Source organism: Leptosomus discolor, chromosome 8 (assembly GCF_034619465.1).
Source record: "Leptosomus discolor isolate bLepDis1 chromosome 8, bLepDis1.hap2, whole genome shotgun sequence".
NCBI classification, from domain to species: domain Eukaryota; kingdom Metazoa; phylum Chordata; class Aves; order Leptosomiformes; family Leptosomidae; genus Leptosomus; species Leptosomus discolor.
The window spans coordinates 14,166,693-14,193,850 of NC_141398.1; the positions used below are offsets into that span (position 1 = coordinate 14,166,693).

Here is a 27,158-nt window from a genome sequence, read left to right on the forward strand (position 1 = left end):
CTAAACTGTAATAGTTTCTCATTCTGTCTTGTTGAAAGAATTCTGAGGACTAACTAGAGTCACCACTTGAGAAAAAAGGTCCCTGGTGATTATACTGAGATGAGCTTCCGTGTTTTGATATGTATCTGCAGTCACACAGACAGAGAAAAAAAGATTTTAAAAACATGTTCTCATATTGCTAAACATTCCCTCTTCTCCCCTTTCATTGCTTTCTTCATAAACATTATGACCATTGGCCTCAGAGAATATTAACATTTTGCAATATTCTATAGTATTAGAATCAGCCCCCTTAAGAACAATGGTGGCAAATCTTCCTAAGAGTTTTAAATCTGATTTTAAATCTTACTTTCCGGATATTTGTAACGTGCTGAAAAGTAGATTCCTACTGCAACTGTAAGAGAGGTACTGCCTCTTGCCTCTTTTCAGCCTTTCTTGGACACATACAGTGGCTTCACAACTAACCTGCACACTATCTGTGGAGAACTGCCACGAGCATGCTGAATGCATTCAATCACATGAGGCCCTGCAGTGCCTGGAGGTGGTGCTGGAAGTTTGGCTTTCAAGCCTAGAAAAAACACTTGGCTCGCACCGTCGCCAAAGATGCCCAGTCCTCATGGTACAGAAAACTGGGACAGGCATTAGAAAATATGCTGGGGGCAGTCTTGGAGGGAAAAAATTATGCTAGACTTCTGATACTCTTCTAATCTTTTGCAGGAAAAGGCACTATAAATAACCTTATACCTACAACCTAAGTGAGTGTGGCCCCTTTGCTGCAAAACACCTAATCAAAAGCAGGGCTGACACAGAACTGACTATAGAGTCTTATGTTCACTCACTCTCCAAACAAAAAATATTTTCTTTTGACCTAAAGATCCCTTTTGAAATCTCCAAAGCAATTTGCTGAAAGGGTGCAACCCTTCTCTCAAAAATCGAACTAAATCTGGCGTGATCGAATATTAACTATCCTGAGGCCAATGAAGCTCCATACAACTCGTGGTGCAAACTGATTTGTATTTTCTATGTAGCAATGGACAGTTCATTTAAACACAAAACAGAACACAAAACAGCACGTAGAACATTCCTTCCTATGCAAAAGCTAAGTAGCGCTGCCAGAATTTAATTGCACTAAAGGACTGAAATCTAATTTTCTGACTTACCTTGGGACTACCTGGAAATAAAAATACAATAAAAATACATCAATAAATCTTGACATATATAAATACTATTCATATTCGAAGATGAAGAAACCATATTTCTTCCGTTCTATATTGTATACAACCCTGTTGAGTTCAGAACGCTTAAAACAGGTATAAAAGATTTTGCCCCACATACTGTGGAAGCTCTGCGCCATAGAAATACAGTGCAGAAGTGGCTGCATGCTGCCTGGTCTGTCTGGTATTGGTGGTACTTTTGACAGGAACATTTATTAGACCATGTTAGCAGTAGACAGGAGACTCCCTCTGATACCCATAATTGTCTTCAGGAGACTGACCACGTACTGTAGACATGTCAAATAAAGCAGCTATAAAAACATCCACCACATGCAATCACTTGCTACTTTCCGAGAAATTGTTACGGTCATGGCTTCAGAATGATCAAAAAGAGAAAAAAAAAGGGGGCCACCATTTTAAAAACAGTAAGAATGAAATCATGTCCTACATGAAAAGCAAGTGGAGGTGAATTGGGGTACTCTGACCCCAAATCCCAGGAATAACATCTCCAACACAGTCTAGATTGACCTGTGACCACTGAAATCAGCAGGACATTTTATCATTATTTCACAAAGGGAAGGAATCAACTGTTAAGTATCTCTCCTTTATGGGCATCACTAACTAATGTTGGGGGGAGATTCCCAGCATCCCTAATAGCTTTACATAGCAGTTTCACAGAGGGCTACGATCCTCCATCTTAAGTCAGTAAACACTATCTTGCTCCACAAGTAGGCCCAGAGGAAGCAAAACATGACTTTTATAATTTTGCAACACAGGGTACTACCGTCAGGGGAATGTACCATTCATCTCAGAAAAAGGGTGGTAAAACCTGGTCTACAATGTCTGGGTATGATTATGCTTGCTCTAAAGCACAAAATACCCTTCTTCAAAAAAGCCAAGGGAATCTGTCCTGGTTTTGGAAAATATCCATTAGCACTGATTGAAAATTCTGTTCTTACTATCCACTAAAACAAAAAAAATTCATCCACTATGAACTACACCCACAGTAACACCTGTATAAAGTAAAAGGAAGTAACAGATGTGTTTTCCTTTTTTAGATCATAGCGGCGCCTGTCTTTTTGCTCTTGAAATCTGGTATCTGTCTGAAGTCTGTCAATGATCTTTGCTAAAATGCATGTGCCTTTTTATTTGTCTGTGACATTTACAAGTAAGTTAGTCTTGCATCACTCTGCTCTAAGTTCAGCTTTATTAGCCTATAGAGTCTCAGGACTCTGTTGCATCTTTTCATTCCCTGTCAACAGCAAACTGTGACAACAGGTGACTGTCTATTTTCTAAGTATAACCACAAGAGAAAAAGAGCAGAGGTGAACGGGTGGAGGGCAGCAGAAATGGAAGTCAGTGCATTATGCACAACGATGAAACACTTGACAAGGTGAATTCTTTAAAAGCCAGGCAGCTCCCTATAGCTCCTCAAGTCTTTTCTGGATACTTTTCACTGGCAGTGCTGAAAAAGGAGAGTGATGTGTTGTGAACAGAATCCTAAGGCCAATTAAACAGTTTAATGGAGATAAAATTCTCAGGAAAACATTGAAACTTGGGATAGTGTCATCATGTCCTAGATCATTATGAATAACAAGAAATCAGAATCTAAAGCACAAAATCATAAAGGAGAGAGGGGAAACAAACAGTTATGAAGCTTTTCTGAAGCTACTGGGAGAAAGGCTAGGTTGGTCCTTTGCCAGTGTCAGAAGCTCTTTGTGTTAACAAAAGGAAAAGGGGTTTTCAGCTGTTCTGAAGTGTCCAGCTCTTTTGAAACCAACAAGAGTTAGACACCTAAATACTTATACTGGCGCACAGTTTTAACAAGCCTCGTATGGAAAAGCAAGAGAGAATAAAGATTACTAATTCACTTCATGAGGCAGCCACAATAGTGATGGGGACTATGATGTTTTCATAGTCATAGGGTCCTGGGCTGCATGGGTGTGGGGGCACGGCATGATTTTGCCTCTCACTGCCTTCTAAGTAAACCCACCCATTTTTAACAACTATTTTTGTATAGCAAATACCCATTTCCTAAGTCTGCCAACACCAATTTGGAAACACAACACCACACAGTTTTCCTTGGGGAATTTTTGACATTCATGGGCCTCTTTCAAAACACACACAGATCAATCAATCAAAAGAAAAAAGTTTCTTAAACCATGACTTAGCAGCTGTAGCTAAAGAAAAAGTTTCTCAGTGTAGAAATAACCCATGTTTAGAAATCATGATTTACCTCAGTGTTAAGGTACCTTTCCAATACATACCTCATGATCCAGAAAAATTCTGAAACCTCAAAAGGATTTCAGATTAGCGTGACAATAATGTGGTGAGATCCAATACCAACTGTTCTGTATTTTTTTAAGCCAAAGGAATGTCATGCTTAACACTTAATTGTTCTTTAACTAAACAAATGCAATTAGGATTTTCCCTGTAATCTTTCTGAACAAGCTGAGAAATATACCTCATACCTACCCATGCATTCGTGCAATTATTGATGGGGTTGTTGATGGAAGATTAGAAATTGCTGGGTGAGTTGCTGACCAATGAACCTTGCCAGTGTATCCAGGGATATCTGGAGTGCTAAAAGAAACAGTTAAAAGGGGGATGGGGGGTGAAGAAAGGGTAAATTAAATGACTATAGGCTTGAAATATGACTTACAGATCAGTTCTAAAATAGCTAGTGTTTATCAAAGATGGATGGGGTAAAAACTCTTCATAATATAATGAGTAGTCCTCAGAATGTATGAACTGGCATAGCTTCTTTAAGATCAGAGAAACAACTTTATGATGATCTAGCTGATGATCTGACCCAAAATCTTTGGTTAGGCATGGCAAGAGTTCTTTAGTGACTTTTCTTTTTTTCCCCTCAGTTGTTTAGGTTCAATAGCTGTATGATATTCACAATTACAAGCCACATTTAATATCAAAGAAAAAATGAGATCATGGGATTTGCATAGAGCACAAAAAGCAAGGAAATATTCCTTAAAAATCTGATGCAGATTTAGCTCATATTTAGGTTCCAGCTTCAAATATGGAATATAGGTAGCAGGCTTTAGGAGAACAGGTGTGATTTCTCAAGGCCTAAAACATAAATGATTTCCCAAATGATTCTAAAGATCCCTGAATTTCCCCTAGAATTTATTAAGAATGTATTTACATGTATATGTAATCTTATGAATTAGACACATCAACTTAAATTCTAGCTCAAGTACCAGTGGACTGAGACAGTATGTGCCATATCTTGGAAAACTAAAGCCTTTTGCTAATTCTGATGCTAACTCTTAATGTGAAATTCAAAAAGAAAGTTCCTTAAAGAGACAGGGGAAAGAAATCTACTTATCTGAGGTAGCACAACAGAAAATTTTGATAGCAATTGCTGCAAGACGAAGCAGAGATGGACAAAATTAAAGAAAATAAAGAAGGTACTAATATGAGTTCAGAGAGATAATCTATGAAGATAAAAATAAAACAATCTAACCCCCCGATATGACAGATTTTGAAGCACAAAGTTATTCAGAGAGTATCATCAGTACTGTTCTATATTGACAGTTCAAAATAGGACACTGCTGAATTATATATACATCCAGACTGCCCATACACATGAAGGCAGGCCCTCATGACAAGCTGTTTCATCCACTGAATCAGCTAAATACTTGAGATTGTAAACCTTGCCTCCATTAGTCCTTTGTGGGTCTTCAGACCATATGAATGATAACAACGCCTCCTTTAAAATAATCTCTGAGGTATTTTTTGGTTCCCCTGTAGTCTGGGTAAAACTAAACAGTTCATTTAATCATAGAATCATGATAAAGTGCATACAGCTACTACTTTCAGTACAGCTGATCAGCTATTTCTCCGCAACTAAGTTCAGCACAGATGCAAAACTGGACATATGTGAAGACACGGTTTATCAGAAAATTCTTTGACTTGTGTACTAGGAAAGCTGGCTCTGAAATTCCTCACCAGAACAGCAGAGGTAATGACAAAATGCTGTATCTACCTGCCACAGTTATAACAAAGGACTGTGGGTGAACCATACTTGCCACAGGAGCATTGGTGGCATATGTTGTAGTCTTTGTACCCATAGTTAGCAGAAAGACCATCTAGTTCTTTGTCTTATTTTGCAGTAGCATTGTACTAACCCATACGTTCATACATTGCTGTACCCCTGGCCCATGCTCCAGTACATGACCCTTCAGAGAAGATGGCTTTGTAGCATCAGTACAGCAGTTACGTAGCACCTGAGAAGCTGTTACCTATAGGAAATCACCAAGTAGTTGGCTGAGCAAGCAACAAAACTGCTCTCTGTCTTGACAGCAGCCATGCTGGGGTAACAAGCAGGCCTGAAAATCTAGTACAGCAGTAGATCATGTTTTCAGAATTGGCCAAAATGAGTTGCAGACAAATTTTCTTTTTCATGTCAAAGTAGACAATGGTTAGGTTACCTGCAGATCGGGTAACTCTGTAGAAAATTTCATCTGCATATGCAGAGATCCCACTGAGGGTCACAATGGACATTGGGTGTGTGTGATTACAAATAGCATATGCATTCATCCAAACCTGAAAATGTGATATCACTTTGAAGGAATCAGTCAGACTGTGAACAGTTTTATTGCCCTGCTGATGTGCTATATACCAATATACATCTCTCACATGTAATAAAGAAATTCCATTTACTTCCTTGAAATTGTGTGAGAGCCACAGAGAAGAGATGGAGATCAAATCAAGAAGCCCCATATTAACTTGCAACATTTTATAAGCCTATTTGGAGTTAACTCACATAATAACTATACAACTGCAGAGATATTAGAATACATTACGCACTGTGAGGCACCCGATTGATAAAGTCTTCTGACCTTTAAAACCTGCAAAACTAAAAAAGAGAAAAGCATCATAAATGGACAAACGTGACCCAAAAATCAAGCTTGAGAGATGAAGACTTGTTCTAGACTGTCTGTTAGAAAGGATTGACAGAAGTGGGCATATTCAGAACATGTGGGAAGGATGTAGCTCTGAAAGAGAAGAGAGATGGGCAGAGAGAAGCTAAAAGTACCAGGATAAAAAGAAATCTTACAGTACAGTAAAGCAGCTGCTCTCCTGGGAACCTGCAAAGAAGATGCAAAAATGTGCTGTGGTTATGTATGTGATAAAGCAGAAGAAACTGAGGTTAAAAAAATACGGTTTGGTTTTTTGTTTTTGGATCATGATGTCTAGCTCTTGTGTGTTTTCTCTGATGAGCTGCCTAACCAGACTGTTGCTGCTAAAGAAAACAACTAAGTGCCAGGCTACCACTGGGCAACATGCAAAACTCCTCTGTGGTTATGCTGTCGTCATCAAGCTTTCTTTCTGTAACCATGACATCTCTCTTGTTCATACACTTCCTTGTTATTGTGCTAGCAGCTCTTAGTCCCAACAGTAAGAAACATAGTGTTGACAGTTGAATCTGTGCAAGCTCTAAGATTTTTCAAGTGGAATGTAGTGATTCTGAGTGCCTCTGCTCTGGTGTGCCTCTGTTTCGTATGCCCATCTCGGGATGTCTTTGAAGAATTTTTTTTCCTGTTAGTGTTCAGGAAAAACAGTTCGGTGGACTTAATTTGATTTGCCACCCATACTGACATTTAGAGCTATTCAAGATGCCTTAACGTATAGCCCCTATAGCACAGGACCTGCAGGAGAACCATACTGTTCAGAAGCAGCAGCTGGAAGTAATAGTCTAGGCATTGGATGCCCAGGTTTGCCATGTAAATTCCGTCATCTGTTTTTATGGGAGCAAAATCAAGATTCCCCCAAATAATTTCTAATTATTGACAATCTTGGATCTAGCACTTCAGCTTGAGTGACTGAAGTATCCAAGCTCTTTGTGTAAAAATTCTGCCTAGTGAAAGCAATCCGGTAGATTCTTACCTTGCACTAATAAGGAAAGAGTTCCTTAGAAATACACCTTCTTAGAAATACTGTTGTATAAATCTCATAGAACTAAATCACCAGATTAAGTCATTAACTAGCTCTCCTGGTTACTGCAATTATAAAATAGGCTGTTCGGGTCTCACTCACCATACATAACACTTGCAACTGGCTTCCACCTCAAATTCCTTTCCAGAAAGACTGGTATGTCACACATTTGCAGCCCTTCTTTTACTCGATGATCTTACTTGCCAAGCAGAATAACTTATGGTAAAAATGCCTCAGACGTGATCCTACATCAGGAAACTCAATGCACACAGTCTCTTGTGTTGGGAAAGAATATACCAGAGAACTTGCAAAGTCAAAACAAGGTGCTCCATGCACAGCGAAGAATAGGACCAACAGGATTTTTGAACAGAGCATTCTGGGTTGCATTTCATACCCTTCTACCTCTGCCATCAAGGCAGGATAGGGAATGGGTATTTACAAATGGATCTGGGGTTTCTAAAAGGAGAAAACCATCAAAATGATAATTCCTCAGAAATGTTTTGAATCATGTTGAACTGGAACATTTTGTTTCTACAATTTCAAAGTTTTGTCCTGCTTTCAACTTTTTCAACTCTCCTTTTTAGTATGGGGTAATATTTTTAAGCATTTCAAGCCAGCAATAAAATCTCGTTTGGAAAATGTAAAAGTAGGGTATTTCAGCATCCCCCCACCTTCAACCCCCCGAATGACCCAAACTGGAAAATCACTAAAAAGGCACACATCATGGACAAGTTGTCAGTTTCTGAAGAAAAGATACATTCTGGGAAACCTCTTAGGCAGCCCATGACAACGACTATGTAAGGTGCAAGGCAGCAGAGGGTCCTGTCCCCAGCTAATTGTGGCCTGTGAGGTTTCTGTGGTAACTTGAAATGATAAGGGATGCATGCACACAGTCAGTTGGAAGCTGACTACACTGAAGAAATATGACTGAAGTCACTACAGATATACTGATGTGATAGTAGCATTTTGCCCAATGTGCTTGAGAAACCAAGAATAAAGGGTAGTTTCAAAGAACAGCTTTGTGCAAGAACTGCAGGGCTTGAAACACTTAGGACTGTTTTCCTAGAAACTGTATGTATTAAGTTCCCATTTCAATCAACTGCTTCCAGAAATGGATTTTGGTTAGATCCAGTCCTCTCTCTGACACAGACAACCTCTGTGACCTTGGAAAAGTCACTTTAGCCTCCTCAGTCTTCATCTTTCAAAAACTACTATAACCTACTTTACCAGTGTTACGGCAATGAATTAGTTGATGCTTCAAAAGTGCTGCTAAGTAACACTGTTAGAATGCATATGTATTGTGTAAGCACTGCCCTCTACTGAATATTACGAGAGCTGACGAACTATGAAGTAGCAAGTTTTAAAATGTTAATGGCTGACAAATTTTTACTTAATTCTGGAGACACAGGCTTTTAATGTGGAATGAGAAAGTATAATCTCTGTCCTAACTGCTTTTGTCGAATTTCAAGAGGTAAGTTCCAATAAGTACCACAGTGAAAATCGGGAAGTTGCTGTGCTATAACACAAAAGACACACAAAAGAGAAAAGCTATAAAATACTTGATTGATATGAACTGTTGCTGTGTACGCTGAAATGCACTAAGTGTGCTACACTATTACTACATTAAGTACTTTAATTCACTGAGGGTGTAAGGGAGATCTAACAATGCCAAGGAGGAGAGTTATTTGTGTCTCAGACGGAGCATTTACCAGAGCCCTGCCCATGAATGTTACAGAGGAAATCCCCATCACCAGCGTGGGAGGCTTTTTTTCCATTGACCCTTAAAACACCTGCAGAACTAAAATACCACATAGAGCATAACCTTGTTTCAGCAGCTGAGTGGGGAAGAGGTCAATGAAGGAAGAAGCCGGTGACTAGGGATGAAGGAGAATTATACAAAATAACATACCTATAAACATGTTTAAGAAAAAGAGAACAGCAAATGGTTATGCTGGGAATCCATATGATGCAGTAAACCCAGTTTTTCTATGGTTTTCAAAGTTATTACGTTCAAAATGCACTTCTGAATAAGAAAGAGATTTTTTCAAAGTACTTCTTAATAACAAAAAAAAAAATGAATTCAGTCATTATTTATTTTCACTTGTTAATAACATGGAGCCTCTCAAAAGCACCTGGAGAATTTAGCAGTCTGAGCCTTCCTGGAAGTCACTGTAGCTGTGCTGCGAAGTTTCCTCCTCCAAGGGAGCTGAAAATACAGAGTCTTTTCAGAATTTGGACTGTCCTCCTCTTCCTTGATACACATTTGGGTTGGAGCTGCAGTTACAAATAGGGGATCAGATTTTTAAAAGTGCTCAGCACCTAAAAGTTTCATTGTGGTGTTTGTGGCCAGATTTTCACAGGAGCTTAGCAATCAACGTGCACCCAGAATGTGAGCTCTTTCAGAATTCTGGTTTTCATGTGTGGTTGCTGAGCTATTTTTGAAAGCCTGGCTGGCTGCACAAAACATACTCTTTAGCTCTCAGTTGGTTCCCTGCCTAGTATATGGTTAGCTATGTGACATATAAAACCAAATGCAGTATTAATCTTCCACAAATAAATAATCATTATAAGCAAATAATTAATAATCAAATCAGCAGGAAACAAAACAAAAATAAGCAAGGAAAACAGATACAATAAATTGAGTCCAAAATCTTCTAAAACGAATTGCAGAGGTCTCAGTTCTGCAAATATATGAACAGATACTCAATTCTATACCTGTTCAGGAAATCTTGTTAAGCAGATATCTTTAATTCACTGATTCAAATAGAATTTACACTTCATGGGTTTGAAAGAAAAGAAAGCAAATACAAGAAGAGAGTTTAAAGTAGGCAGACAAGTAGGGAAAGTAGGAAAAAACCCACAAGAAAAAGAAAATATGCACAAAAAAAGGGTAAATTTTAAAATGCAACAAAAGCCATTTGAGCCACTGGACAATTGTTGTCCAGTATACCTAACATTACATAAGCAACATACAATGAAAATACAAAAAAAGCATCAAAGCATTCAATTTGGAACCTCACTAGTTAGCAGCATAAAAAGACGAGATTCAGGTCTACATCTCCTCTGTGCTCTGACAATGTAGTCCATTCGATGGAGCACTGATCTGTAAAACGAGATCATGATAAGTTTTATAAAAGATTTTTGGAGATCTGTTGGTGACAAAGGACTGTATTAGAAAAATATTTTCAGAATGCTCTTCCACAACAACTTCCTAATACTGGCATTTTTTTTTCTTTTCAAAGATTTCTGTGTTGCCCTTGGCAAAGAAATGATAAAAGATTCCAGCTTTTAGGTATACTTTGGAACATAACTGAGGACGAAAGACAGGAACAAGTTCATTCTAAAGCAAATTCAGAAGTCCATACACAAACCAAGGATATTAAGAATGATGCTACATTCCAGGGCTGGAACAGACCTCAAGAGATGATGTAATTGATCCCTTTCCCCCAAGACAGGCTTTAATGAAAGCCTGGAAGAGAATGAGAGGAACTGAATTACCATCCAGGATCTTTGGTCAAATGCGAAGATGAAGAATCTGAGCTGAGAAAAGCATTTCCACAGCTCCCTTAGGGAAATACCCAGCAATCATCCTAGACTGCCACCAGATCACAAATGTAGTCTTGATTAGTAAGTTCAGATTCATAAATTTTGCACTTCTAGATGAATCACAACACTTATGACATGGCTTTTTACGTGTGGTGAAGGCTCTCATAGATATTCCATGGCCGAACCACAGAGAAAAACTATATAAAAAATGGACTTGACTTGTGTCTCAGCCTAACTTTTAAGAACTACGGCCATCATTTTGTGCTGATTATTATTTTTTAAAACCAAGTTTCAGCAAAGCATCATTTCAATGGCTTAAAGTTCAGAGTTTGGTAAAAAAAAAAAGGCACAGGTTAGGGCTCAGAATACATGACATATCATTCCTAACTGTGCTACAGATTCCCAATAGGATTTAGCAAACCACTTAATCACACTGCACCTGGATTCCCATCCATAAAACTTCCAGACTGAATGTTAAGGACTTCAGAGTATTATCCAGAGCGCTGGGTGTATGCACAGTAGCTTTTCACAACACCACTCTTATACTAGGAGCTTTTAGGCTCAACTGCAGCATAACTCATTGCTTTTATCTTTTTTTCTAATTCCTTAAGAAAAAAGAAGAAAAACAGAAGATGGTTTCCTGTTCTGCCAAAAGGAAGAGAGGGTGGGCGCAGGGGTAACATACAAAACATGCCCAGGTTCACCACTCTTCCTGTTTGTCTCTGCAAAATTACATGACAGATGACTCTTAGCTAGTTTCAGCTTTGCTAATAATTTGAATGGCAACCACTTTCTTGCATGGCCTGGGGAAGAACAGTTTCTCACTCCGGAGTAATGCCTGAGCGCCAATGCTGCTGCCCAAGTGCTAGAGGCAGGAAGTGCAACTGCCAGTCCATGAAAGAGTGAAAGTGACTATCTACAGAGAGATTTTTACGTTTTACAGACTTACAAAGCATACTTAGGCTTCTAAATTCAAAGCATATAACTAACTTCTCAAGGATTTTGGTGGGAATCTAATAGCCTTAATATCTTTACACATCTTTCCAGAACTACTGGCAAACACACAAAGTTAAAAAAAAAAAAAAAAAAAGGATCACTTTTATGTCTTCTTTCTGACTTTCTTCTTTCTTCTGATTAAAATCATAACAATCTTAATGTCTGACAATCATAGACAGAGAATAAATACGAAAAACTAAATAGAATTTTTCAGTCGAAATTGAGTTTTCAACAGCTTTGAGATGTCAGAATCTTTTAGGTCACAGAGATCTTGGTCTCCTGGCTGCCAGAAATCAGTGAAATCCATAGCCTCACTCACTAAAAGACAGGAAAATGATATGGAGAACACCACAGAAGATAATACAGAACCTGTTGCTCGAATTATAAATCCACCGTGATGCCGCATGCTGCAAATAGCTCCAGACAAGATGTCTGTCAGTTTGCAGCACAGTGTATACCTCAGCTTCTACTCTTCAAAGCTCCACAGCAACAGCAGTATGACATTGCAGAAATAAGGGTTAATAGCTCTGCTAACTTCCTCACAAACTCAGAAATCTCTGTTCAGCACTATGTTCTATGCTACGTGTGCTGTATTTTTAAAGCACATTTCTCAATAATCGTTTTATATTATTTTATATTCTAATTCAAGCAGAAGTTAAAAGAAGACTGTGAGAAATCAGATGACTTGTGCAGGAGACAATACAATCAGAATGGTGTATTACATACATAAAATCTTGGTATTAATAGGTTTGGTTGCAGTAATATGGGTCAAATTTGACCATCTTGCAATGCTTAGCACCTTACTTTGTCTGTGAAACTACTGCATTAGTGGGTAAGGCTGTGTGAAAAATGATGTGCTGTTCCCCACACATATATGTGACAGCATGTGATGCATTGCAAAATGATATGCATTCTCCCCAAAACTGACGTAAGAAACAGAAATTAAAAGACCCACGGTGGAGCTCAGAAATTACAGCTACTTCCAAGGCAGCTCCCAGCAACTACGAATGCTCTGCCGTAGTTGCTGCTAGGAACACTAGTACATACTCTGCTGTATGTGAGTAAGGCCCAGCAGTATGCCTTTTCTTCAGAACAGAGAGGGTAAAATTTTTACAGCTTCTCTCCTTCTGCTTCCCCCAGAGAAGTATCCCTTCTGTACTTTCCTCACAAACATGGAGAGTGCAAGACCACCGAAAGGGCAGAAAGGAAAGACCTATGCAAAGAGAAAATCTGAGTAAGTACACAGAACAGTCTCTTTCCTCTTCTGTTTTATCATTTTTAGTTCTTATCATTACGTTGTTACTTGTACCATTTTACTTTCTCAAAAGTTTGCAAATAAATGCTTAATATCAGCTCAAGCTACTAAAGACGACTTTAGGAAAGGCTTAAACTGAAAAACTTTGAATTTCAAAGTTTGTGATCTAGCTAAAAGTAAGGTGTTCCTAATAGCATTCAGGGAGCTTTCGCAAACTCAAAGGCCATCTAGTGACTGAAGTTAAAAATCACACATTTTTAACGTGGGAATATTCAAGTCATCACACAATGGCACATGCATTTCTACCCAACAGACCTGTTCATTAATACTAAAGAATAGGAAGCATTTGAAGTATGAAATTACAACATAGTCTGAAAATAAACATAGTTTTTTTGGAGGTAAGGACTCTATTCAGAATGGCATCAGCAGAAGTTCCTGGTGCTCAGAACCTTCTCTTCCATCTCCTTCCCACTTGAGCCTTGAATGTAACACAAATCTATGTCCTGCTGCTGGACATTTGCAGGAATGCCCATGTTCAGTAGTGTCAGCATCATTACGAACCATGAGTCAGGTGTTTTGGGGTATGATCTAGCAGATGTGCTCAGACTAGCTTCACATGCAACCTTTCTCAACCAAGAAAAACGGAAAGGTGCCTGCTAAGTTCTTAAAACTTAGTTGTGCAATCAGTCTAGCAAGGTTAACAGCAGGAGGGAGAGTATACTTTGATTTCTATCCCAGCCTAGGTCAGAGCCTGCTGATTGTGAAGAGTTCATTATACCATGACAGTGTATTGCACTGGTGTTACCATAGGCAGTTTTACTTCCCAAGATGGGCACACTAAGGGTAGCTTTTGCTCCAACAGTCAATTATTGTCAGTCCATTATGACTATTCTGTACCAGATGGATAGCAGGGTCACTTGGGCCACAGAGCAACTCCTGGATGGAAAAGAAAACCTAATCAACATTTCTGGTTGAAAACTGTGATGCATGGTATTAGGAGCATAATTTCCCTAAAACTGTAACATTAATGGGATACAACAAAGAATCAGGCCTTAATGCTCTACGACAAATTCATACTTAGTCAAAATAGGCTGCATTGAAGCTTACCATAACACAAGTAGATGGGCAAAATCTGTTATACCATCATCTCAGTAGACATCTCTCTGTTCATTTGGTATCGGCTTCCTTGACTCATTCTCTATTTCTAGGCTGAATGGTCCCTCAGATTTATACAGACCCACACTGACCACTGTAGGCAGTTACCACCACAGGCCATCTACTACTGACTCAGTTACTAAAAAGGACTCTTCAAGTTCAACCTTGAATCTGAAAGCCCACTGTGCTTCCTGTGTTAACAGACCTCATTCAAATTATTAAGAAGGATAAGCTGCATTCCCCTAATTTTTTTCATTCCTTTGGCCCAAGACTACATCTTCCCCTTTCCCAAGGAACAAGAACTCAAGAGGCAGTATCAGAATCACGCTAATCACAGAAACATACTGTGTAGTGCTTGTGTAGCGAGGCTTTGAAGTTTGCACATGGTTAAGTGGGATTAAGTCTACATCAGCATTGTCAATGTCTTCAAAATTTACTGCACCAACACAGCCACTATTTGGATAGAAAGGAAATCAAAAATATGTACATTATTCATAAGACAGCTGGTGGAGGCAGCTGAACCATATACTGCATGCTCCAAAATTCTAGTTATTTATTAAAATGGTCCACGAGAAAAAACATGGAGATGAACAGCCCTGTGTGCTTGGCATGTCCCAAGATGAAAACAATCATCTGCTGAACTTGCAGCACATAACAAAGGACAGCTCTAGTACATATGTGCAGAGAGGAGGCTTGGGAAGAATGGAAATAAGACAGAAATGTGTCATCTCTTGTTCTTTTGGCTATGCCCATGGTTAGACTGGGATATTCTTCCAAAGAGGACATAATGGATCCAGATTTCTAGTTTACAGGTAAGATGCTGGAGTCACCCACAAGCAGAGGAGTCACAGCACATGCTCTCCCTTGGCACCAGAAAACAACTTAAGATTAGATAACATAGTCCATCTACAACTATTGCTTCAGAAAATGAGAGATGGATTGCTTGGGCTTAATCAAAAATGCAGAAAGTAGAAACAACCCAGGGACACTGTACTTTACATACACAAAGGGGTATGACAGGTTCGAGAGCTTCGGCTTACACTGTTAAAGACAAAACAGATCAATCATCTTTTCTTCACCAGACAGAATATTCTGATAGAATATTTATGAGGTCCCAAAAGAGAGGTGGTGACAAGTCAAAGTTTTGCTCTTGGAATGATGCAATGCTCATTTGAATTTGGTAAAAGACCGTGGTAAATGATTAGGCTGGCAGATATGCTAAATGACCCAGTTCAGCAGGCAGAATCTTGCCTTTTAACCTTTGTCCTCAGATACTAGGACTTCAGTTGATTTCCTAGGATAGTATACGCAAGTTTTCTTTAAAAATGAACTGCTTGTGTACTTGTAACACCTCTCTCATTCAGTTCTTGAGAACATGGGAAAATGTCACATCAGGTCTGAATTTCCCTCTTGGTCTGTCCCTGCAAGCTGCTCTCACTGTCCACGTCTATATTCCTTTGAAAAAGCAACATTCAAGAAACCATAATGATAGCATTTTCTATCTTCCTTCCAACCTGCAGAGGTACCTGTCTCTCCCATTGCATGCCCGACTGTGCCCAGGAGCACACCTGTCCATTGAGTTTGCCTGAGCAAACCTGCTGGCTCATGCCCTGGAAAGGGGGCAAGTTCTAGTTTTCCTATCTTGCTTCAACCAACCTTTCCTTCCCCATCACTGCTTGGCTCTCATCTGAGCCCTTCTGAACCTCCTGTCACCTTTTACTGGGCTCATCTAAAATGTTCCACTCTGAGATGGAACAGAACAGGTGAAATACAGAGTGAAGAAAAGACACAATGCACAGATGATTGTTTTAGATTCTACAGACAGCAGATCAAACCTTGAGTTTGTACACGTGTATGATTACTGTGGTGTTTTCATAAATGTCCTGTCTTAATGAAAATGTCAGATGGATGAAGTCATAACAATCATTCACTTTAAGGATTTCTTCTGTTCTGCTTTTTATATTTAACTCTCTCTCAGGACAAGCATGTTAGAGTATACTTTTCATACAGTTATGGATTGAATATCTTAACTTCTCTAGTTATAGAATGCTCCTGAGTTTAGTCTTCTGCAATAATTAACTGTATGCAGACTTCATAAAGGAATTGTTCAGAGGACCCCCATATTCACCAAAAAATGAAACTTACAGATCAACAGGTCTCTGTGGAGAGGTAAAAGATCTTGTTTGAAATCTGTTCCAGAAGCCTCCAACAACTTGAAATCATTACTAGATGCTTCTTGTAAGGCAATGTTAACTGATTAATTTGGCTTACAGATTTTCATGCAGCAAAACAGAACCAGCTGCCAGACTCAATTTTAGTTACATAAAAATAATTATTATTACAGTTAATAATCACAAGTAAACTAACTTAATGTGAGATTTGTGGTACAGCATCATTCCTACCAACGAATTTTTCATCAATATGCTTGTCCTCTCTTTCGGCACTGTGCACATGTATCTTGTTCTGTACTGACTTATGGGGGAGTGCAAAAAAAAGAAATCATCTGAGGCAATTACTGGAGTGTGATGATGATCTTAAATGCTTGCTTGGGACTACTTTTATTTGAAAACATTGCTGTGAGTTTCTGTGTATGACCTACACAAAATTTAGGCTACATTTCATTAGCAATACCTAAAACCAGTTGGCAAGAAATTGTTCACTGACTTGGCTTATTTCAGATTCTGGATTGTATCTCCTTTTTGTGAAACACTGGGAAACAGGATCAGACAACACTTCCACTGTTGGTTCTAGAGGCTGGATTTTTGAAGGTAACATATTATCCCAAGGAACCTCTTCATAAGATCTAGATCGGCAATAAAAAAGAACAGAAAAATTTCCCTAGTAATCACTAGTGAATGACATTGGTAGCTAGGTAATAAGGAATTAAGTGACAAAGGAGGATGTAGAAAATAACAAAGGCATATATTGCTAGTTTAAAGGGAAATGAAAAGTCTGGAATTATATGTTGCTTATTGGGGAACAAGTAGTTATGGTACAGTTTCACAGGCTTATCTTCTTCAAAACTGTCTCACCAATTCAAAGAGGTAGCTTATCTTCCAATAAGCTTACAGTGATGATGGGACCTATTTTGTCTAAATTTGAATAATCAGTTAAGTGAGATGAGACAGAAATAGAGATTAGACACTGGTCATATCACGCCTGTGAAGACAAACGTACAGAATGCCCTTTTGGAAACTCCAGTTTCTCTTCACTGCCTACAGAGGAAGTGGAGATGAAAGGCACAGACTGGATGCAAGCGTTTAGGTAACTAAAGTTCATGAGATGAATCCTATGCTAAATACTGTTAAAACAGCAGAAGTTCTGAGTGACAGAAAAATTGTTTGTAGTCTTATGTGTGCTACTGCCTAAAGGTACTTAGTAGCAAAAAGAAGAGGAAAAAATGAAGCAAAGCACAGGCAAAAATCATGTCTCACTTTTAGTATTTGACTTTTAGAAATAGTCCCTTGCTTTTTCTTCTCTCCACCTTGCAGAAGGATCACTTGATTCCTAAGAGAAATCAAACACATGGCAGAAAGCAAAGCTATCAACATAAATGATACTTTGATTGCTTGTTTAAAGAGTGAACTGTATGTATTTGCATTTTCCTATTTTACTATCTTCTTTTTCATCAGAATGTGAAACACTCAATTTCACATACTTCACCAGCCAGCACTGGCGATCAAGAACGTATCTATTTCTCAGGAGTTTTACTTGAGAAGGAAAATGTAATATAGTGAATACAAGTTCAAAAACTAATAGAAAGTCCTTGTGTCTCTACTCCTTAAGAACGTAGCTTTCCATTATTTATATGCACTTTGCAGTCCCTCACATATGCCTGATGTATTTGTATGATGTTCATTGCTACAAAAGGGGTCAAACTTAAAGAACAGTTAAAGCAACACTTTAAGGACTATGAATAGTCTCATCAGTGCAGAAGGATGAAGGATGCCATTACATTTGCAGTATGGGAAAGACTTAATTAGACTTGCACTATGGAATCATTGATTTTTTTTTATTTACTTATTTGTTTGTGACTGGCACCAAATAAGGCAGTGTCTAAGTATTAAATATATGAGAATTTATACTAAGTAAGAGGTTAAGTATGAGGTTTTGGTATCTTTTGTACATTCTGGTATTTTTGCTTTAACTCTGTTTCCAGTTACACATAACTGACATTGGTAGTATCAGTCTCACATTACAATCTAAATGCCTTAGTCAGAGTAACTAGACAAAAAAATTAAAATTATTGGAGCAATAGCCACCATTAAAATCTGATCATGCTAACATACAGCTACCTGAAATACAGCACTTATTTCAATATAATTAGAAGAAGATATGAAAAAGTCACTACACTACTGTAGTCACTGCCAAAGTATGTTGAATGGAAAGCAGACTAGAAACAAAATGATTCATTACAAGAAGAGTACCAGACACTTACCTTGAGATCGGGATGCATACAAAATGCAAACATACCGTTTTGGTCAGATAGAGCAGAAGCAACTTTCTCTGGAGTTCTCCAACCTGAAACAAAGGGCTTCCTAACCAACTGTTAACCAATTTGCAGCAACCCTTATTGTTTTGAACCGGATGAAAACAACTCATGGCTTCCCATAAAAATTGATGCACTGATGTTCAGTTACCTGTTACCACCCTAAATTACAAATTTCCACAAAAATACTGTCAATAATTATATAGAGGATGAAAGTAAGTGAAAAATAGTATCACAACATACGTTGCTATGGTTTGGCCTGCTTCACATATTGCCATGTACAGCACTAACTGTATAAAGGAAAGTATCCACATTATCAAACATAATAATAAAAGCTTGCTAATGCAACCTGAAGTAGTTATCACATATTGCATTTCTACAGTTACATAACTTTTGACGACCCTGAAAGCAATAAACAACCTATTACATGAGCAGTAGGTGACTGATTTCATAAAGATATTTCTCTCTCTCCTTCATCCTCCCAGCTTCATATTTGAATAATTTGAGCTGTCCCTGACCAGGTCCTGTAAATCAGGCTCACCCACCAAGAGGCCATATCCTGCAGTGACTGTAGAGTCACACATGTGCTGATGGGTGAGCCAGTACACACATGCTGATAACCAAGTGAGCTGCTGCCAGAGAGAAGGATGTTATAATGCCCAAGTTTCAGCTCCCTCAAGAGGAACACTCATTTATGTCTTTCCCCAGACTTCAATCCTCAAAAATCTTGAAGGGATGCAATTACCCTTGAGCTGTATATATCTCTGTCAAATATGGTAGAAATTGGCCAATGGAGTTAAAAGTTATTAGGGGAGAACCAACAGATAAATAAATAAGCTGAATGGAAACAACCTGTCTCCTTAGGGAATCAGGATAAAAGCAAAATAATCCCATAAGTAAAGTAAGGGATATATACCAGAGTATCATCCAAACTGCTGTGCCAGTAACTAGCATAACGCTTTTGATGAATTTGAAAAAGGTGTATTTCTAAATATACTTTGCCATACTACAGTAAAAGGGGTAGGCAGCCATACAGCCATCAGACCACACTCTCTATGAGCACTGGAAACTATTATTTAGTATCAAGAATGTACTACTCAATTAGTTTTCAACCTGGTTTTTACTTCCAGACTCCTAAAAATCTCCAACGCATATGAAGACCTTCATGTAGCAAATTCAAGCAAATTCATAATAGAGTTCTTTTTTCCAGTTATTTCTAGAAATTTTAGGTAAAATAGTTCAAAGACTAAAAGTTGAAAACCACTGTGCAGAATGCAAAATTAGTTCTTGCAGAATTAATCACTCTGAAAAAGTTTAAAAGAAAATCACAGCTTTCAGTAAAAAAAGAGTAAGTTTAGTATCCTAATGCTATGTGTGGATACTGAAATAATATGACCTGCTTTTTAAAAGAGTTTTTTGCACAATGTGCTATATTAAGTTGCTGCTTTTGAAAAGCTTTACAGAACTTACGGATCTTTGCACTGTGAAGAGCTTTCAAACAGAATCACTATGCAATTAAAAAATTGTTCTGGAAAGTGTCTCTTAAATGGGTAACGTGCTTGCAGTAAAGATGGTGGCTGCATCTTCATTGCCTCAGCTTTGTGTAAACTTTAGATGCTGTCTGCAAATATACAACTTGCACTCATATGGGAATGTTTCCACTAAGTTTTATGTCTGAAATGTTGTAATTACTTAATAGGTACGCATGTACCAGTGCCCTCTACAGCGAAGAGGAAGATGGCTCAAACATATCCATCCATATGTCCTAGGAATTCCAGAAAAAAGTCTTCCACTGGTTCATTGATTAAAGAGCTAAAGCTTGCAACTGTTATTCCTTGTGTTGTATGTGTCAAACACTCGTGTCAGCCACAATGTCCTGAAGAGGATACATGTATAATTTCAGATTTGCTTTGACAGCTGTACATATTAATTTCTAGAGACCTCTGCTCTTGCACTGTATACTGTAATTTGCCACCTTGAAACTATTGTCCCACTGCTGGGATGATTAATCTTCTAACATTTACTTCTCCTTTTTCTTTCAGTGGAAAGATCTAGCATCAAAATGGCAACATTTTTTTCTTTAAGTCACCTTTCTGGAGGTTTCAATGCTGCTAATGATTTGCTCAGTCCACGATTGAAAATGGCATGATCTGTTCTTGTCCAAGTTGGTAACTCAGTGTCTCGGCTTTGTCACTTTTAACTAATGACGAGTTTAATGGTCCTGTCATTTCAGTTGATTACTTAAACTAGTCTCCTAACCTGACAAAGCAGGATTCAATGATGGATAACGAATGTAGAGAATTTCTGGTTTGGATTCTGAGTCAGAAACTGAAGATGTACTCATTCATATTTCTAATGCTGTTTCCCAGAAACTATGAAAGCCAGAACATCTTTTTGTTTTGTTTTTAAAGGAAAAAGTGAGGTTCTTATGTCACCACATAAAGAAATGCGCAGAGAGGTTTCACAAAACCAGCAGTCTCACAAGCTTCACTGCACCTCACTGTTGTTCAAAACCTATGCACTGTTTTTGACCTTTTACTATTTTAAAATTAGTAGGAGTACTGACTTCAGTGGGCCCAGCGAGATAATAATGCTGATGAAAGGTTTACGGATAAGTCTTCCAGATTCCTTTGCTTCATTCTTTGGTCAATTATTCTACTCCTCTTTATATATAGAAAATAAGTATAACCCATTAACATTACTTCTTCATGGAATCACAGAATCACAAAATGTCAGGGGTTGGAAGAGACCTCAAAAGACCATCTAGTCCAACCCCCTTGCCAGAGCAGCACCAGCCAGAGTAGGTCACACAGGAATGTGTCCAGGCAGGTTTTGAATGTCTCCAGAGAAGGAGACTCCACAACCTCTCTGGGAAGCCTATTCCAGTGCTCTGTCACCCTCCCAGTGAAAAAGTTTTTCCTTATGTCCTTTTTCTCTTTCATTTTGAAAGAAAAGGCTACAAATGACCCACTGAAAACTAAATAAATAAGCATAAAACCCATCAGTTTATGTTGGAAAGACATGCATGACAAAAGAAGCAACACAGAAAGAACAAAGTTGTTGAATAAACAAAGCATCACTCTGCTATTGGGCACGTGAAAAACAAACACATAGTGAAATACATAACTGTAGGGATGATAAACAATTAAATCCTTACTAAAACCACAGTTTTTTTATTCAATGGCACTCAGCCCTCAAGAGATTATTCTGAGTTTTTATACATTATTTCCAGATGACCTACTAGCTTATTAGGCAGTATGCTATTACACAATTCATTGTGTTATGGGTAATTATTTAATAGCACAGATATTCTTAAGCCTACTGTATGCCATTTTTCATTCTTAGTTGACTTTGTTTATATATACTACAATAGTTATGAGCTAGGCATGTTATTATGAATGTCCTTGAATTGCTAATTTGATGTTTTGCAAGTTGCATGTTTTTTTGCTCTTTGCTTTACATGTTGTTGCCTCTGACTAACCCTTCTTTCTCTTTCTGTAGGCAGGTAAAAGGTTTTATCTCACCAAGTACCTATGTTACAAACTGGGCCTGCACTAGCATTGCCTACGGTAATTTTCTATCATTATTTGAAAGGTAGGAGAGGCCGGAATCCTTCCTTGATATGCCTCCCACTCAATGTGCTGTTTAATCCTGCATGATTACTTCTCCAGAGTTAATTACTATTCTGGAGAAAATGCTTCTGGCTTCAGGAAAGAAAGCACTGGGAAGGGAACTCTTCCTATACAAAGGCCACTGGGAAACTAGTATAAAGCGACCACAATTATTGCAACAAGTTCTGCATAAAACTCTTCCACAGTGCTGCTTCAAGTTAACAATGGAATAAAGATCTTCACACAGCTAAATACTTGATTAGAAGATCAGAGAAGGAGGGAAGGGGTAAATGATCAATTTTCCAGGTGGATGGAGATCACTGGTAGAAAGACCTGGAGGTAACCCGTCTGGGCTGAGGGCTTTGTTGCTTAATATATTCATAAATTACCTGGAAGCAGAGGGTTGGAAGTTAAGTGGTGGGTTCAAAAAGCAAATGGACATATTCATGAAGGCAAATCTATGAATCCAAAACAATTAACTGCAAACATATCACCTCCTGGCCATGAACTCCTGGTCAACAAATCATCACATGATAGGAAGACACGTGGAGGATGTATGACAACATTCTTTGTTAATTATTCACAGTCTTAGATGGAATATTGAACTAGTTGGGCTTTTGAACAAATCCAAATATGGCCACTCTAGTAGCAGCTTGAGTAAACTGCATATTTCTTATAGAAAAGGGTTACTATCAAGTCTATAGATAAACTCTATCATGTTTTCCATTTCCCAGTTTTTGAAGAAAATTATGTCTACAGATGTGTCAGCTTCCAGTATCAGACTTATCAAATACCCTGGTTCCTTCCGCAATATCCCTGCCCATCTCTGTGTTTAAGCCATACAAAACAGAATAACAATTTCAAACGATATGAGGGCTTTGTCACCAGGTTTCCAGGTGCAAATATACCTGCACGGTCAAATTCTGAGGTCTTCCTAAACACTGTAAAGAAACTCGAGACCACAAAGAAAAGGTTACAAAGTTCATCCATCTCAGCTCATCTGTCTCAAACACTGCTTCTGTCTCTATTTTCTTTCCATTCATCCCCAACACAGTGGAGAAAGTGACTGTAGAATTTGCTTGCAAAACGCCCAACTGATCTCTCTTTCAGTACAACTTCCCCAAACCATGTAGCTGTGGAATGTCTTGGGACTTCTATCTGGAAAGATTAGCAACTTTCACCACATTACGTGCCTGGGGGTCGGCAGTTGGGCTCTGAATCATATAGCTGAAATCTGGATTTTGTTTATGCAGTCTCATTAAAAATAGCAGCTTAAAACTCAAATACTTTTTATAGCTATACTTACACATTTGTAGTTAATATCTCAGAATCACAGGAAAACTTGTACATGAATACTAGGTTTGGGAGAACATTTGCACAGCTTTCCTTAAGAAGTTTATGCTGGACTCTGTCTGTTTCAATGTTTATCCCTGAGTTAAGTTTCACTTTTTCCAACAGCTTCAGTGGAGTCAGTGTTTCACTCTAATAGTGAACTCTACTCAACAAAAAATCAAGAGAAAGCCACCAGTGAGTTTCTGTCTGCTGTCGATTTCAGACCACTTTCTTGACTGTAACCTGTGTTACTGACTTGATGATGTTCAGTTTCAGATTTTGCCTGTGTTCATTTCAGGCATGTTGCTATGTACCAGAGTATCTCTGTCTCTGTCCTTATCTGCTTTCCTCTGCATCAGAAAAATTAATGGCCAGGTAGAATTGCCTATCTTAAATCTTCTTTCCCCTTCACTTTTCCAGAGGCTTGCAGAAAAAAAACCAGCTGATCAGCTCTGACTGACGTCTGAAGTCTAATTTCGTATGTAAACGGAGAACACAGTAACTGAGAAATGAGTGAAAATTATATGGCATGAGCAATAAAAAAAGGGAAAATTATGTAGTCTATTTTCTCATCCCTTGTGGTTTCTTGGGTTCTTCTGTGTTGACTGCAGTAAGCTTAAAGTGATTTAAAATGCAAAGTTCAAAGACAGAAACCAGGAACCAAAAGCACTGGCTGATTTTATAGCATGTAGAGACTTCATGGTGACAACAACATGGATAAAGTATAGCCAGCCGTGAACTGAGAGTGTTATCTGTAGAGTAAAATGGAACAAGGAGCTTACTTTTCTTTACCATGTTCTAAGAAATGCCTCTCCTTATCTATGAGCATGTTGCCTGAGTTCTCATAAAATTTTGTTCTAGCCATAATGAGCATTTCTCTATGAAAATTGTTGAAATTGGCTTAATCTTTATAAAAATTTAGCTGTATTGCTTACTGCTAATTATATATGCCTTTAGAAGCCCTGGGTAGATATTTCTGCTGTCCAGAATTTTCATCAGAAAATTCTGAACAGTAACTACCAACCCAACTTTGCTTCATGTTAGAAACAGTGAATTTCCATTTTAATGCTGTTATCAATACAAAATGAACAGATCCCTCTTTATTTGTAACACATTGACAGAAAGGAAGAGGGTAATATGAACTTTGACCAACATGTGATGGCAGTCCTAAAGAACTTCTGTTCTCCAATCAACTAGACACTGCAACAGGTCTTTACACGCACAGCACTGCAACTTGTCAGGAAATACTAAAAGACACAGAAATATCCAGGGGATTTCCAGACTTTGGAGTGATTTGTTTCTTTGGTTTCTATTAAAATAGATGCTCATTAAAACTAGTATACATAACTTCAGAATTTACACAAATAGATTTTTAAAAACATTATTTACCTTTAAAGATTTTTTTTTTCCAGCATTAGGATGCTCATTAGAATTTGCTGACTGGTACCTCTTTGCTACAGCAGGGACAACAAATCAGAGAAACACTCTACTGTGGTTGTTACATTTAGTTCAAAAATCCAGGGCAAATATATTTTATAAGGTGGTTCTTTCAGACCCTTGGGGGGATGGAGCTCAGAGACTAACATTATTTATTCGCTAAGCTAAGAAATAAATATAGTAGTTTGTTTTACCTCTGAGTCGTGCCCTGACAGAAGAAGCTGACACAGCCCTGGAGTCCCACCTTCTGTCCTGGCTGGTTTTCTTCAGGAGGATTATCTGCTGCCTGTGGGCAGGCTGCCCCCTCTTTCCTGTGACGGGGACCCGCTGGTGAGGTTTCACATCACTGTAGTCTACCAGGGATTCAATAGCTCTTCCAACATTGGGCTACAGGACAGCATCTTCTCCTGGACTCACAAAACCTGAGAAGGGATCTACTAAAGGCACATCCTGGTGTGGGAATAAAGGGTAATTTGGCCCTGCTGGAGGGGTGAATGGACTGAATTTAAGGAAAAAATTACTGGTTTTCTCTTCAGAGCATGGCAAAGCCATATCTGTTCTCAGGACCTCTCTCAACAGGCTTGCACATCTTCTTTAATGGACTTTGACACTGTTGGCGATCCATCTTGTGAACTGGTTCAACTGACAAAGTGGACTTTTTAAAGGCACTTGTCTGCCTTTCAGCTCCATGGGAAACCACGGACATTCTCTTCTATCATCCTTATACAGCAGCAAACAGAAAAGACTCTACTTGCTCCTGTTCCTCCAAGTTTCTGAAGTCCTAGCCAACAAACCACAGTAAAACTAGAGGTCATCCTCCAGAATATCAGTGCACAGAAACCACAAAGAGCAAGGCAGTGGTTTAAGTAGTGAATTCTTTCCTGAAAAGGGATTTATCAAGTATGGTACAAAAAGAACAGAGGCATTGTGTGAGCGGAGAGGTTTTCTTGTTGCCTGGTGACGATGGAAACCACCTCACAAGGAAATGTCTCCTGGTGTGAAACATGGCTCATGCGTACCACAGTAATCTAGTCCCTCAAGAGGAGACACACACCAACTTGAAATGGCACTACAAATCACTTATTCATCTAGCAGAGACAAAACGAAGAACTTTTCAATCTTGCTAAGAATTATATGGTGTTTTGACTGAAGTATTTTAAAATAAGCTATTCTTTTTGTATCTAGATCTAGATCTAAATATGAATTAAATTGAAACACGGATTCAACACAAAATTTATCAAACACAACCACATATAAATGAAAATCCAGAAAATTTGCAGTTACTACTTGGAATAAGTAAAACACATTGACATCAGAGTTTTCCATGCAGCTTGATTACCTCTAGAGTTTTGCCATTTGTTCTATCAGGTTGGCAAACCCATTAATGTCCCAGCTCGGAATACGCAGCACTCATTTCCTAATCCCAAGCTTGACAGTATTCATTTAGCAATCTAAATAAAAGCAGTCTGATTTATAGAGGTCCTCTCTGCATGAATTCAGTGACATCTGCAACGGTCTGGAACTTCGGAAAAATCAAACTACCTTTATTTGAACAGTTCAGTTCACACTATAGGGGCACCATTCTTAATGCACCCCAAGTTAGACTCACACAGATGTAACTTCCCTGAATTCCTAACTTGCTCTTGATTAACACGAACTCAGAAACAGGCCTACTATTTATTACAATACAGGTTTACAGTAACAAAAAGTTGCCTTCCATAATGCAGAGTCATGGTGGGGTTTTTTTGGAGTAGTTTGCTGATAGAGCAGAAAAACTAACTAAATAAAGCTTCCTTCTTTATTAAGGCAGCTTTCACATATAGGTCACAAGAACTAAAATGGGTAAAAAGTGACAGCTGAGAACATTGTATATGCAGTACCAGCACTGTAAGGCTAAGGCAACGCTATGGAAACACAGAACTCTTTGACACATCTTGTGTTCACTTTCTATCACAGTTGTATATTCAAGTTAGTGAAAAGATACTTCTAAAAATTGACTTCTGCCAGTAACAAGCTTTAAAATGCCATACTGGTGTCCACATTTACTGACACTCAGTAATCTCCATACCAGATATAATCAGTTTTACACTAGAAATAACACGCACTGTTGCAGACTGACCTTTCCCCCCACTGCTTACCTTCTCCTGAAAAGCTTTAGAAAGTGATGGCAG

General features: G+C 38.4%; 1 protein-coding gene across 1 annotated transcript; it reads right to left on the reverse strand.

Moving 5' to 3' along the window:
- SPMIP7 (sperm microtubule inner protein 7) lies at positions 1 to 25,539 on the reverse strand. Its single transcript, XM_086469442.1, is given in 8 exon segments — positions 1 to 125; positions 1,158 to 1,164; positions 3,479 to 3,497; positions 3,687 to 3,794; positions 16,264 to 16,330; positions 16,779 to 16,921; positions 17,777 to 17,828; positions 25,182 to 25,539. Coding segments are annotated over 8 exon segments (879 nt in total).
- Positions 25,540 to 27,158: the final 1,619 nt, after the last annotated feature.